General features: G+C 39.5%; 1 protein-coding gene across 3 annotated transcripts; it reads left to right on the forward strand.

The window, feature by feature from the left end:
• Positions 1 to 4,449: 4,449 nt before the first annotated feature.
• znf362b (zinc finger protein 362b) lies at positions 4,450 to 12,382 on the forward strand. Of its 3 annotated transcripts, none has more exons than XM_088291608.1 (9): positions 4,450 to 4,605; positions 6,666 to 6,729; positions 7,014 to 7,266; positions 7,436 to 7,540; positions 8,673 to 8,991; positions 9,836 to 10,060; positions 10,129 to 10,207; positions 10,300 to 10,458; positions 11,084 to 12,382. In XM_088291608.1, exons 2-9 carry the CDS (start codon positions 6,667 to 6,669, stop codon positions 11,198 to 11,200), a joined length of 1,320 nt encoding a protein of 439 aa, XP_088147734.1. In that variant the 5' UTR covers positions 4,450 to 4,605; position 6,666; the 3' UTR covers positions 11,201 to 12,382. The 3 variants fall into 3 exon arrangements, with proteins under 3 accessions (XP_088147734.1, XP_088147736.1, XP_088147737.1); XM_088291610.1 differs by having other exon boundaries at positions 7,047 to 7,266; XM_088291611.1 differs by lacking the exon at positions 7,436 to 7,540.
• Positions 12,383 to 13,793: the final 1,411 nt, after the last annotated feature.

Raw genomic sequence — 13,793 nt, forward strand, 5'->3', positions numbered from 1 at the left:
ATAATAATAATAATACATTTTATTAGAATGCAATTTACATGTCAAATAAATCTCAAAGTGCTACAGAGAGCTTATCAACAACATTTAAAGCTAAGCAACATAGTTTGATTGCTCAGTCAACTGCAGTAATATCCAATCTTCCCAGATGATAAAGAAAACATACACGTGAGTTGCTATATTATCTGAAACCTTGTGTTATACCACCGTTGGTGTTTATATATATATATATATGAATTTATATATATAATATATATATATATAATAAATGTACAAAAAATATAAAATATATACATATATATTTATATAAGTTATATATATAAATATCTGTTGCTTTAAGTATTATGACACTGGTAGATATAAGTGCTTAGCGGCCTTAGCCCATTGACACGTTTGCCATTATGTGTTAGCATTAAGCTAGCTTTCTTCAAGGCTGTTATGTGTCTGTTTTAAATGTGAAAAATGTAATTGTCTTTGTTTCATGTTTAGTTTGACAGTTAACTTCAACAGCTTGAAGCTTCTTTTTTAGAGGGGCACTGACAAACTTAATATGTATGGCTTGCTTAGTAATATTTAGTCAAGATGTGAAAAGTACCAAAAACCTGAAAGGTACACCTCTACATTGACGTACACCTCAATATTGATTTAAAGGCCGTCCATATTGGCTACTAATCTAAGTGGCGTTCCAGTGTTTCCTTCTCAGGGCATTTATATATTGCAACTGGACTGCTAGATTTGCCTGAGAATATTTTTTTCCCCTTACATTCCTTCATCAGTTCATGCAACAAGGCTTGGTTCGGACAGCACCAGCAAGTCCTAACCAAGCCTTGCGGCATGAAGTTGCAATCAATTCTGAGAATGAAATGACCTGGATGAATGAGAGTATCCACAAGCATACAAGTGTTATCTTACTGGTCCACTAATCATTTTCGTTTTTGGTAACTACTCCAATCTAAGTAGCCAACTTGCACTCCGACTGAAAAAAGTGCTATGACTACCTTATTTGGAGCAATAGTAATCTCGTTCCCTTACAGTGCTTTCCAACCAATGCTACATGTTAAGAATTTCATCAAATAAAAATTTAAGAACTAAAAGGGAATGCACAGGTTAATTGTTTGTCTCTGCCATTTAATGGAAGAACTTGAAATTGTTCAACTTAATTGTCATAATACGTCATTGGCATTGAAAGATGAACGAAGTAGTAAATAAGTACTCATTTTTTAATTTACTGGTGACCATCAGGGTTGTATAGTTTGGGATTTGTCATTATAGTTTAGGTTTTATTTTGCATTGACTATTTTTGTTAAAATTTTAGTTAATTTAAATTAGTATATATTTGTTAGTTTTTATTAGTTTTAGTTTTCGTAATTTGTAATGTTTGTCGGGTGCAATACAAAATTAGTATTGCTTATTAAAAAAATAAACATTTGAAACATGTATTTACTTACTAACACTATATTAATAACCATCAACAATTACAATATAACAATCTACTTAAACTTTCCTAAAATAAGTCCAGGAAAAATGCAGTGCAGTAAAGTGTCGAGGACATGAAACACAAGTTACACGAAATGCTTTTTTAAAGGAGAATCCGAGACCAAATTATATTATTCCAATGATTACTTTAGTAAAAACACAATGAAAAGGCCACGTAAAAGTTGCAGAAAACTCCATATTTTTGTGAACGCCCACTGGCCGCCTGACTATTTTACACAGCGTGTGAGTGACGTCACTGGCCCGACATGTGGTCTTCAGACTCTGAAGATGGCAAAAAAAAAAAAAGACTGCAGCAGGCAATAGCCTATAAGTCCTGGACATCATTACAGTCTGATTGTGTTCTACTGCCATCTAGCTTATATAGAAAGGTAGTGATGAAAATGGATGGCGGTTTACCGACTTCTAAACCTATTTTTATAGATTGATTGTTGTCATTGTCATCATGATTTTGTGGTAGAAATAATTATTATTCAGAAGTACTGCATACTATTCTTCTTGGTAGGAGTATTTTTTTATGAAGTGGTGTTTTATATAGACATAGATCTTACTTGGTTGTATACATAAATGATAATAGAAATCTAAAAATGGTACGAAATGTCACTGTGTGTTTTATATGCATCAGATTTTAGTTGATCAATTTTTCATTCTGGGCCAGTGTCTGCCCCAATAAGGAAGGAGTCTGTTGGCAATGATTCAGTGCAAAAAAAAAAAACGTCAGCCCAACGAGCTGTCTGAAATGTCAAACCAACCGAATGTCCTGAAGAGACTTAATTTTGTTATCTACTTTTGCACCAAACAACCCCGCCATATCAAACAATGTGTAAATTGGTGTCATAAATAAGGAGGACATTTCTACTGATTAAATGAAAAAACGCTACAATAAAAATGTATGTAAAAAGATGCAATTGCATCATTTTTGATTGCCTTTTCATACAATCAAATGATGCAGAAAAAAATTAATACCGACAAATAATAATGATGTGTCATACATCTGTGCAATTCAGTACTCATGATTTTGTCAAGTACTTTAATTTGTCCGATGTGGTTAGACTTCTCTCACTGTGTCTTGTTCACAAATCCTCTGGAGTCGGATGGTCCAGCTGAGGGCATGAACTCATTGTCAAGTCTCATCCATTACATGTTTGTCTCCATTTCATATTTGGGGACCCTCCTGTCGGTTCAAACACTAGACATGGCAAGGGGCCCATGATTAAAAGCTAATATTAGTAGGAATGATGCAGTATAACGTACAGACGAACGTGTTGAATATACAATGTACATTTTGGATTATACTGCACTTATATTTTGCGTTCATTATCGCCACAATTATCCATGTTACATTTAGCAAAAACTGGAAATTACGTACATGTCTTAAATTAAATTATTTGCAAATGTAAGGGGAGCGCATATATTATTTTTGGCCACTTACTTTTTGCATAAAAATGTTCACTACTTGTACGCATTTCCACATTATGAAACTGCAATGCAACACACGTGTGCAGCAAGATATGACTTTAGATATTCTCACTATGCCCTGCGATTGGCTGGCAACCAGTTCAGGGTGTACTCCAACTACTCTGAAGATAACCGGGATAGGCTCTCGTGAAGTTCCCCCACAAATTGTAACAGAAGCAGACAGGTGGGCTACTCTGTGCTCATCTAGCGAGATTAAAGTGGGTCAGAGGGTTAAAATTAAAAAAAGAAGAAAAAAAAACCACCACAAAACCAATTTGCTCAATTTGCGTGCGTATGTGCGTGCTTGCAGCTCCATCAAGTTTGCAGCACTGGTGGCACCCAGAAGTGAACAAAGCGACCCGGAAGCGTTGCTCGTCGGAGGCAGAGAAGATAAAGAAAAAGATATGCGCGGTTTGGGGCGACCTCTATGCTCGTTGAGCCGAAGTGTGGGAGTCTACTCGGCGGCCTGTCGTCTTCAAAATTAGAAAATGGAGTCACAGGTAAAGAAGGCCTCTTTATACTCCCGCGTCTGCACGGTTGACAACTGACGCTTTGCATCACGTGACTGACGCGTTGAGCTGCCCGACATGACAGCATCATGGCGGGAACACAAGCAGCGCACATAAATGATGAAGCACTGAACGTGTTTCATGTTGCATGATCAACATGATCAATTTCAACATGCTTCACCATGTTACAGGGGCTTTTCCACATAAAACTTTTGCTCCGCTTTGTAAGAGAAAATGACATTAATTAATTGTTTCATTCATTCATAATATATGCAATTAAATAAATCAGATAAACGGATAAATAAATGCACAATTAAATAATTAGATAAAAGTGTTATGAATCAAATGCATCATTTGTTAATTAAATATGGAATTAAATATATAAACATTTCTGTATTTGATTAATTATTTCTGTATTTAATTCATGAATTCATGGTCTCTCCTTGCAGGGTTTCATGAATTAATTTTATCTGTCAAACTCGCCCATCATTGTTACGTTATTGTGTGATCAAATAACGAGAGAGATTGACTTGCTCGTTAACGTTCACTCTGTCCTTTACGCAACAATCAAAGTTTGGTGGGCAGGTCCTAATCAAGGTAGCTCTTGAAAGTCGTCATCATCGTAGCCGCCACGGCGTTTAGCCCCGCCCACTAACTTTGATGGGCGAGTTTGACAGATAAAATAAATTCATGAAACACTGCAACCCGAGACCATGAAATAATTAATTAAATACAGAAATAAATAATTAAACACAGAAATTGTTATATATATTTAATATGATATGTATATAATCGTTTGTAAATTAATTAATTATGAATTCATTTATTGAATTCCTTATTTATTTAATAAATGAAACATTTAATTAGCGAATGACAATTATGATTAAACATTTCACTATGTATTTATTTATTTAATTTTGGCACTTTCAGTCTTCCATAGAAAGCTTCCGTTCGCTGAAGACACTTAATTTGAAAACGAAAAGCTGCCGAGAGGTACTTCCGCTCATCGAGCTTCCCGTGAGCGTTAAGGTAGCCTCAAGCCGCGCATACCCTGTTGGGAGGCAGGCAGGAAGAACGGCCAGCCTTTTTTGTGTGCGTGTATATGAAAGCTGTGCTCGCAAGACAATACCTGCAGTCAGGACCAAAGGTATTTATTTGTGCATATATTTTCGTTTGATTATCTGCTCCAAAGGCTGCACCGTGCACGAAAAAATGCAAACCGCCTTCCTTTTCATTCGTCCAAAAGTTGCAGAATTGAACAAAAAGAAAAGAAAAAAGCACAGAAAGTGGGATTTGGTTAAAATGGCACGTCGCCCCTTTCACTGCATGGTCGAGGTGTTGAGTAGAAGAAAGATAGGTGTTCGTTTATGCACCGTTGTGCTTGAGACCGCATCTCGTCTTCTGTTCCCTCCCCCCTCGACAGGGCATGGTTGTTGTAGGAAGTGTCAGTTTTTTTAAGGGGTGGGGAGGCCGGGCTATTCAAAGCTGCAAGGGGCCGTAAACAATCCATCAGGCTAACATGGACGCGATAAACACAAGATACGCTACACGTCCTCGGCCACAACGCTCTCACTACATTTTTTGGGGAGGGGGGAGGGAGAAGAAGACTGCAGAATATGGCGTCCCGCCTTATAAAAATAAGGCTGCCATTTTTGTTTCTCTTTTGTCTGGGAATGTTTTAAGATGGACCGTCTGGGGCTGGTTGAAAATGTGAGCTCCGAAAAGCTCCCACGGCCTGATGATCGGTGGTGGCCGAACACGAGCCACACGAAGGCAAAGTTTCAAATAAAAAAAAAAAAATCCAAAACGTCGACTAACTATTTCCTGTACGGAGACGCGCACGTCGCAGCAAAAAAATGAATACATAGGCCGGATGAAAAGACAATAAAAGCTAGATATAAAAGCTAACCCATGCGGCTCAGTAGTTCAGTATTTATGTTGAAATTTGGATGGCATCTAGATTTTGGAACTGAAACTTGTGTCGGCAGGCTGCACGCAGTCAAACTTGTGTTACAACATGACGCCTCGATTTGACACCTTTTCATCCGTCTTTTAACAGTACAAAACGACTTTAAACAATGTCTGATGAGATCAATTAAACTGAGAAATTGGAAAGTAATTAAATACGAATAGTTTACTTAATTTAGGCAAAAAACACCCACTTATGTTTTAAAACTACTGTATACGTACGTCTCGTTTGAAGCTAACTCATAACCAGTAATAAAGTCTCAATGACTAGTTACAATAATAATTATTTTAAAGGGGAAAATGATTGAATCAAGTGAAATGATTCAATAATCTTCTTAACAAGAAATATCTTTGCAGACAGAACAGAACTGACGATAACATGTTGCCACATGGATTTTGGAGATTTCAAGTGTGTTTTTGCTAAATGAAGCCCTGCAAGGATGTTTTTTCATTAAAAGATTGCCGTCTTGTCAAATGTACTAAAAACAGCCAGCATTTGCTAGAAATTCCTGGACCTCCTTCAGCATTGCTGTGGGCCTCTTAGCAGCCTCCCTGACCTGTTCTCTTCTCATGTTTTTAGTTTTGTTCAGTGTTCAGTTCTTAGCAATATCACTATTATGTCATTTTCTCCACTTCATAGACTGTTCTCACTGAGTTCCACTGTATGTTTAATGTAGGTCGGCAACCAAGAATTATTTTGATAATTGGCTAATCTAGCAATTATTTTGTTGATTAATCAACGACTTAAATAAAATATTTTCATTCACATTTGTCTTCCAAAACATGACATTATTTTAAATGGACAGTGCAGAATTTCTATTTATTTATTTTAAATTTTGTTTTGTACATCATAAATTAAATTGTATTCAGTTACTGGTTTGGTGTATGTCATGTCAGAAAATCAGCAGAAATGTTGTCCATGATTTTTCAAAGTAAAAGTATGTTTGCAAATGTCTTATTTTATAAAATAAAAAAAAAACAACAAAGCTAATCAGTTGGCTTTCCTGGTGGACTGGTCTGTACTTTTGTCAACTAGCTTCAATCAGTTTTCAGCCATGTTGTGAGCTGAAGCAGTGCACGACAGTTATAAGAGCTACAGAAGCCACACAGAAAAAAACAAATCAATTAAAAAAAATCATCCTGGGCAAGACATTGGAATTAACTGCTAAAAATTATTTTGACCCCTCATCATAGTTCACACCCTTATGTTAGTGTTTCATTAAATGTTTTGAATTTTAGGATGGCAGAGCCTCGATTTAACAACCCTTATTTTTGGCCGCCACCTCCATCCATGCCTGGCCAGGTAAGTCAGCTTTTCACATATCTCTGATGCTTCCATTTTCTGTTGTTAGCATGTGCACGGCGAGTCGTGACAAAAAGCTACTAGATCAAGGGTCAGTTCAGATTACTGAAAAAAATCGGATCAAATGGTCAAATCGTTTATAAATTATTCTTTTTGTTTCTTTTGGAATTTTATGGCGAGCCTGATCAAATTCTCTTTTTTTGTGTCATAGTCATTTGTCCTGGAAAGAATCACATGTAGACACTGTCAGTTTTCTGTTGAGCGTGACCTGTTAACCCTTTCAGCTGGATAACCTGGTGCTCATAAACAAAATCAAGGAGCAACTGATGGCTGAGAAGATCCGACCCCTGCACATGCCGCCTAACTCCACCTCTTCCCAGCAACCTCTGCTGGTGCCCACCTCATCCCCGGAGGGCGCCGGCTCCCAGCATGGCATGCAGATTCCCAAAGCACAGCCGCAACAGGTGCCGGGCCACCACCCGCAACAGCAGTCGGACATCACTTTGCACGCTCGTTCAGGTTCCAGCTCCGGACCAGGTAGTAAACCTTTCTCCTCTTAAATCATTATGTTATCCTTAATTCCTCTCATGGGATTCCCTAAATTCTATTTACACAAATAAACTCTCAATAAAGACATGAGTCTGTAAAGACTTGTCTTGCGAACTACCCGTCAAAGATTTGAGTAACGTTTCTGAGTAACTTCCAGATGGAAGTATGGACGATAAGTCGGCCGTGAAGGCCAAAGGATTATGGGAGGACTGGCACATGAGGCAACTGAGCGAGCAGCACGCCCGCGCCAACTATCGCTCAGGTACTGCAGATTTTACCTCTAGAGGAAAAGAAATGACATGCAAGCTAAAGTTTGCCTCCTCGCTTGGTGTTGTGTTTGTATGTGGGACCACATAACAGAGACGCTTCAGGATTTTAGTGCGTAAACATAATGCAAAAAAAAAACATAATTTGGGATTTTCCAAAATAGTTTTTAATTTAATTTTGAGATTTGTTTTTTTTAAATTTACCGTATTTTCTGGGCTACAAGCTGCATTTTTTTTTCTAAAACTTTGACCCCTGCGACATTTTATGTGATGCGGTTCATGTTCATGGATTTTTCTGACGAGCGTCAAGGCATCAATAGATTTGATCCATTCTTCTCACAAATGACCAATGAAATTACCAAACAGGACACTGTTTCATAAAGACACTGAATGTATCATTGTTCCTAGTTTCACTGTCCATACCATGCTGTTCTGTCTGCACATTGTTAACTTGGAGCTTATATGGTCATATTTTTATGTCGAGAAGACGTCTTTTAAGACTGGTTCAGAATTATGTTCATGATCATGTTAAATTAAGTGATTGCTTTACTATGAGTTTACAAGCACCCCATGTAATTTATTTAGCTAATTCTTGGCAGGATTTTATTTTTTGCATATCGCTGATTTTCCCATTTCCATTAAAGGTCTTCAATAATGTTCTTTGTGGTCTGCTGTTTTGCCTGTTTTCCATCTGACTCTGCTGTTAGACAAATGATCAGGATTGTTATCTAGCTTCTGCAGACCTTGCTGATTATCTGATCATTTGAATCAGGTATGTTGCAGCAGGGAGAGAAGGAAAGCGGGCAGGAGAGTGGCCCTCGAGGAACAGGATTGAAGACCCCTGCTGTAAATTCTGACTTTGCTATTGTTAGCGTAAATGTAAATAAGTTACCCCACATTTACTATTTTAGTATTGCAAAGAGCTTCAGGTGATAGAACCTGACAGGTATTCTTTTCAATTAAGTTTAATATCAAATTACTTGAACAAAGTGCGTATTGTCTTGTAATCAGCCAACTTTAAATTGAAATTACTGATGCTATCCATCAAGCAAATGCCATTTTAATGTCACAAGATGCTGTATGTAGTCAGCGTTTGTAATAGAATTGTCCTGTCTATCACGACCACAGGTCTGGCTACTTCATCCCGACCCGAAAGCCACAGCACCTCGGAGGCCCTAACCCCCACGACGCCAACCTCCAGCAGCCAGAACCGCCTGGGTGGCGCCCCCTCACTCAATATCATCTCTGGGCTGGCGAGTGGGCCTGGCATGGAACATATGAAGGTTGGAGGCTTGGCGGGACTGTTGGGCCCTCCACCCAAGGCACCACGCGGACGAAAGAAGATTAAAGCTGAGAACCGGTCAGGTCCTTTGCTGGTGGTCCCCTATCCTATCCTAGCAGACCAAGGCTGCGTCACTGTGGCACCCAAAGAGGGCAAAACATACAGGTTGGACACTGAAAGCTTCTCTTCTCTCACCAAGATAGTTTGCATGTATGAATGTTGAACTCAATACCATACTGATTTACATCACCGCACTTTTCAGAATGGAGCCGTCTCTGTCCTCCGCTCTGAGATTAACTTTGGTCAACAACTCTCTTAGCACTTCAATTGTGGACATGTACTCCAGTTGTGTCAAGTTTAATTAAGTTGGCTGTTTAGAGAGCTCTTCCTCAATGATATGTTTTTTTCTCTCACTCTCACTCTCTGTGTTTAAAATCAAACAAACAAACATAAAAAGCATAATTAAATCAGTGTCCAAAATTAATGGTGGCCGAATGTCCCTGGCCAACTTCAAACAGCATATAGATAAGTGCGACACAGTAGGCACACAGGGGACCGCCTACAACATTTCACTAAATCTGGAATGTCATTCTGTAAATAAATCTCTCACTACATTATTGGAACACTATATAGTGCCGAGACATCAGATTGAATAAGTTGGACATCAAAACTGGAAAAAAATTTCTGCAAACTAGTCAAAGAGGGGCTCCTCTAAAGGGAAAACATGTAAGATTTATAAATGAATCATTACATGTATGTGTAATCAATCATTGAAACTCGTACTTTAGCATGAATATACGGGGGGTGGAACCGGTTTTGATAGGGCCATATTTTACTACTTAAAAAGGCTTAACGCCATGTTTTTTTTTTTATTGCACACACAACTATTTAGCCCAGTTGATTAAAAGTAAAATGCACGTCACAGGTGTAATTGTGTTAATACCTAACATTTTTTTTGGAAGGCTGTTACAATAATTAAAAGGTAACACGCTTGGTCTTTTTGTTAAAGATGCAAAGTGTGCCCACTCACCTTCCTGACCAAGTCAGAGATGCAGATCCACTCCAAGTCTCACACAGAGGCCAAACCACACAAGTGTCCCCACTGCTCCAAGACCTTCGCCAACGCCTCGTACCTGGCCCAGCACCTGCGGATCCACCTGGGCATTAAACCGTATCATTGCTCCTACTGCGAGAACTCTTTCCGCCAGCTCTCACATCTGCAGCAGCACACCAGGTCAGTCAGTTATTTTGAAATAAAATAATACTCATAATCACATACTTGCTCCATGTCCTTTGTCGCAGAATTCATACTGGCGACCGGCCTTATAAATGTGCTCACCCCGGATGTGACAAGGCTTTTACCCAGCTGTCCAATCTTCAGGTCGGTAGCTTCAATACGCTGAGGGAGAAAATAATTCAATCGCCCTGATGTAGGTAACTCTGTTTTAAATATTGATAAATGTTTCTTTCCAGTCTCACCAGAGGCAGCACAACAAAGACAAGCCGTACAAATGTCCCAACTGCTACCGTTCGTACTCCGACTCCGCATCGTTGCAGATCCACTTGTCGGCGCACGCCATCAAAAACGCCAAAGCCTACTGCTGTAGCATGTGTGGACGGGCATACACCTCAGTAAGTAAACCACCACACTTACAAGCATACGTGTACCTCAGTGAAGCTAGTAGTCACATTTATAAGTGAGAATGTGTAAGCGCAATGATGTATACCGGTAATTAATATTATTTATATAGCACATATCAGAGAGAGGACTCAAAAAGTGCCATGACGAACCTATTTATCGCACTTTATGTTGCACACGTGAGTGGGGGGGGGGTGCACGTCACTTACTCTTCCTACTAGCTTGCATGCTATTTTGGGACTGCTATGATAAGCTGCAGAGTCAGCCTGTTAGAGCAGTTTTTATTGATTTAATTTTTGGGCATTCAGCAAAAGAATGACAGTAGTAATAACGACAATGTGACCCATGACAAAAACGGTTTGACACCGCTGCTTTAAACACTTCTCTGTTAGTTGTTTTCTTGTTTGAGGATAAAAAGCAAAATCATGGACAGAAAAGCACTGATGTGTCGTACAATGATGTCATAGCACCGTTAGAGGATCAATGCACTTTCCAAGCGTCCAATCAGATGGCTTCTGGTGCTATCAGCCCCAAGTGCTGTGCTTCTGTTGTTATTGCGTTTACTGTGTAAGCTCTGTCAGATTGGTGTCTCACAATGTATGTTGTCTGTCTTTGCAGGAGACCTACCTTATGAAGCACATGTCCAAACACACAGTGGTGGAACACCTAGTGAGCCACCAGTCCCCAGAGAGGACCGAGTCCCCCACTATCCCCATACGGATCTCCCTTATCTGAGCTGCCTGGTGCCGAGTATCGGTTCTATCAAGAGTCCATGTTTGGCGTGAGCCTCACAGGCCCTGCATCTGCGGTCATCTACATAAGGCTTACATTAGCATTATGACAGCCGGCGTAAGCATTCAGTGCTAAAGTCGAGAACGGGGGCGCCGTTTAGTGAATGTAACAATACAGCTAAATGTTGCCCAGAGGACGGGGTGGCAAAGAATGTCTTGCGGCAGATTTAACAAGCACTTTCGTAAGCGTCATTTAAACAGCCTGCGCCTGTTTTCGTAGAGAGTCCTCTCAGAGAGTAGATGATTCTTTATGAATACCAGCGTAGAGGAATTGGACATCAAACATTTTCTTATTCTTTCTTCCTCCTCCTCCATTAAATGGCATGTCAAGATATACCAGATAATAAATTCCTCTCCTCGAAATTGATTCGATTTTTAAAAGTCTTCTGGGTGTGTTCTGGAGACATCCAAAGAGAACCTTAAAGCACTTTTTAGGCCTTGTTGCTTTGGCTCTAATTGTTGAAATCTTGTTGGTTGGGAACATGCCAAAGGGCATTATCCATGGCAGCTAGGAGCAGTGACAATGTAGGGAAAAAAAAAAACGGGCTACTCTGTTGCTGTTGTTTGTTTTACTCACATTCAAGAACACGCTTACAGGGTCATCAAAATTTCCAGAGGCAATCATAGATGACAATGGAAGCATTTGATTATTGTATTGTTTTTTTCACGTGAGGAGGGAAGTAGTCGAGATGCATAAAGGGAAGCAAAGTTCTCACTTGCACCAAAATCCTTCACTCGCTATTTGATGGCACCTTGGTGATCACATCACATAATCAAGTAACACTGCTTTTTATAAATCTCCATTGCCCCCGCCTTTCCCAGGTCCTGCAAACTAGTGCCATATGTTGAAAGCCAATCTTGAAATATTAAGCTTTATTTTGCAAGTACTGGTTGCTGCACACTTAACTGGTGCCAGACCGAATCAGACATGCATACTAAAAACTTTTTCTATATTAAAAAAAAAAAAAGAAAAAAGTATACACTTAATTTTACTTGAGTAGCGACCATTAACTCTCACCATTGGACCAGAATGCAAAGTAACTGTACAGCACTCAGTAAGGATTTTGTCATAAGATTCATGCATATGGAATGAACTGCAGTATAAACATCCACCATGCTTCAAGTTTGTCCGGAAAGTCTTCATTGCTTCACTTTTCCCATAGCCTTATTACAAAGTTGAATCAGTTCCCTTTTTTATGAAATTCTACACCCATAATCATAACACCAAAAAGTTTACAGAAAAATTTGCAGAAGAAACCACACAAGTATTCACAGCCTTTCCTCAGTACATTGTTGACTCGCCTTTAAGAGCAATTACATCATTTTGAACATGATGCCACCACAAACCAGCTTGGCATACCAATCTTTGGGCAGTTTCACCCTTTGCATCTCCTTGTTGGATGGGGGGTGTTTGTGCACAACCATTTTCAGATCTCTCTAATCTAAAGAGATTCAATCAGACACAAATCTGGGCCACTCAAAGATATTCACGGAGTTGTCCTGAAGCCTTTGATATCTTTGTACTATGGGTCGTACTCCTGACATACGACCATCACTTCAATATGAGAGCAAACGTGCTTTAGAGTAGGTTTTTATCCTGACTTCTCTGGACATTTCTGGATTGCTCTTTTTCTCAGGTTTGACTAATCCCCCAGTTCCGAAAAAGCATTTTTAATCCCTTAGGGCAATGGCAAGTAAGATTTGGGTGCCATTGTCACACTCTGCGCACCTCAGACACGTAAAATGGGACTACGCAATCACCTGATTTGGCACATTTTGCTAAGGCAGCAATTTGGTCGCTAATCTTTTTTGCACCATGAACAGAATTTACATAAATATATTTCCAACAGCATTGCTTACATAGGCATGGACGCAAAAAAAAAAAAAAAACGGTCATTTGAGAGAGCATCTCAGTAAACTCACTGTCCACGACCTTAAATGTCACTTTAACAAGTTGACTCCGGCTGACGGGACGATATTTACCGATCCCTGCGCCCTCAATCACTCGTTGGCCGATTTAACAAGACTGCCCACTGTGCAATGGCCAGACATTCACACCCACCGAATAGAAAACCTGAATGTTTACACCAAAGATAAAGTCAAGGCTTATAAATCATTAGAAGCCTGGACACAACTGAAACATGAAGTTAACATTAGCAAGCGGTTAGCATTAGCACACGCTGAATCTGAAAATAACACCCCAAATAATGACTAACTTGTACTTACTGGGGTGTCTTTTTCGTGTGGTCTTTCATGCCCACCACCCGCCCCCCTATAATGTCCACCTTTCCTCTATACAAGCAGTGTGTCGACAGGAAATGCTCCCAGTCAGTCAGGCGCAGTACTCATCAGTCACACATTTACAGATGAGGTGTGCCGTATTATAAGGCACCCCATCCATTTTAGAGAACATTTTAAACTTTTAAGTGCGCCTTATGGTCGTGAACATACGATATCCAGTTTTTCCACATATCCCCTGTAATGTGCTTGTGTAATGTTAGGGGTGCGCATATCCCTGGTTGGGAAATAGTTTTACT

This window comes from Idiotropiscis lumnitzeri, chromosome 3 (assembly GCF_059441095.1).
Source record: "Idiotropiscis lumnitzeri isolate Australia: NSW breed Sydney's pygmy pipehorse chromosome 3, RoL_Ilum_1.0, whole genome shotgun sequence".
NCBI classification, from domain to species: Eukaryota; Metazoa; Chordata; class Actinopteri; order Syngnathiformes; family Syngnathidae; genus Idiotropiscis; species Idiotropiscis lumnitzeri.

Bases quoted from the DNA above. Each gene is read 5' to 3' on its own strand.
- znf362b (XM_088291608.1), top strand. From the start codon at position 6,667: ATGGCAGAGCCTCGATTTAACAACCCTTATTTTTGGCCGCCACCTCCA. The intron at 8,992-9,835 runs GTTGGACACTGA...TTTTTGTTAAAG, and splicing joins AAAGAGGGCAAAACATACAG to ATGCAAAGTGTGCCCACTCA. The intron at 10,208-10,299 runs GTCGGTAGCTTC...GTTTCTTTCCAG, and splicing joins CCCAGCTGTCCAATCTTCAG to TCTCACCAGAGGCAGCACAA.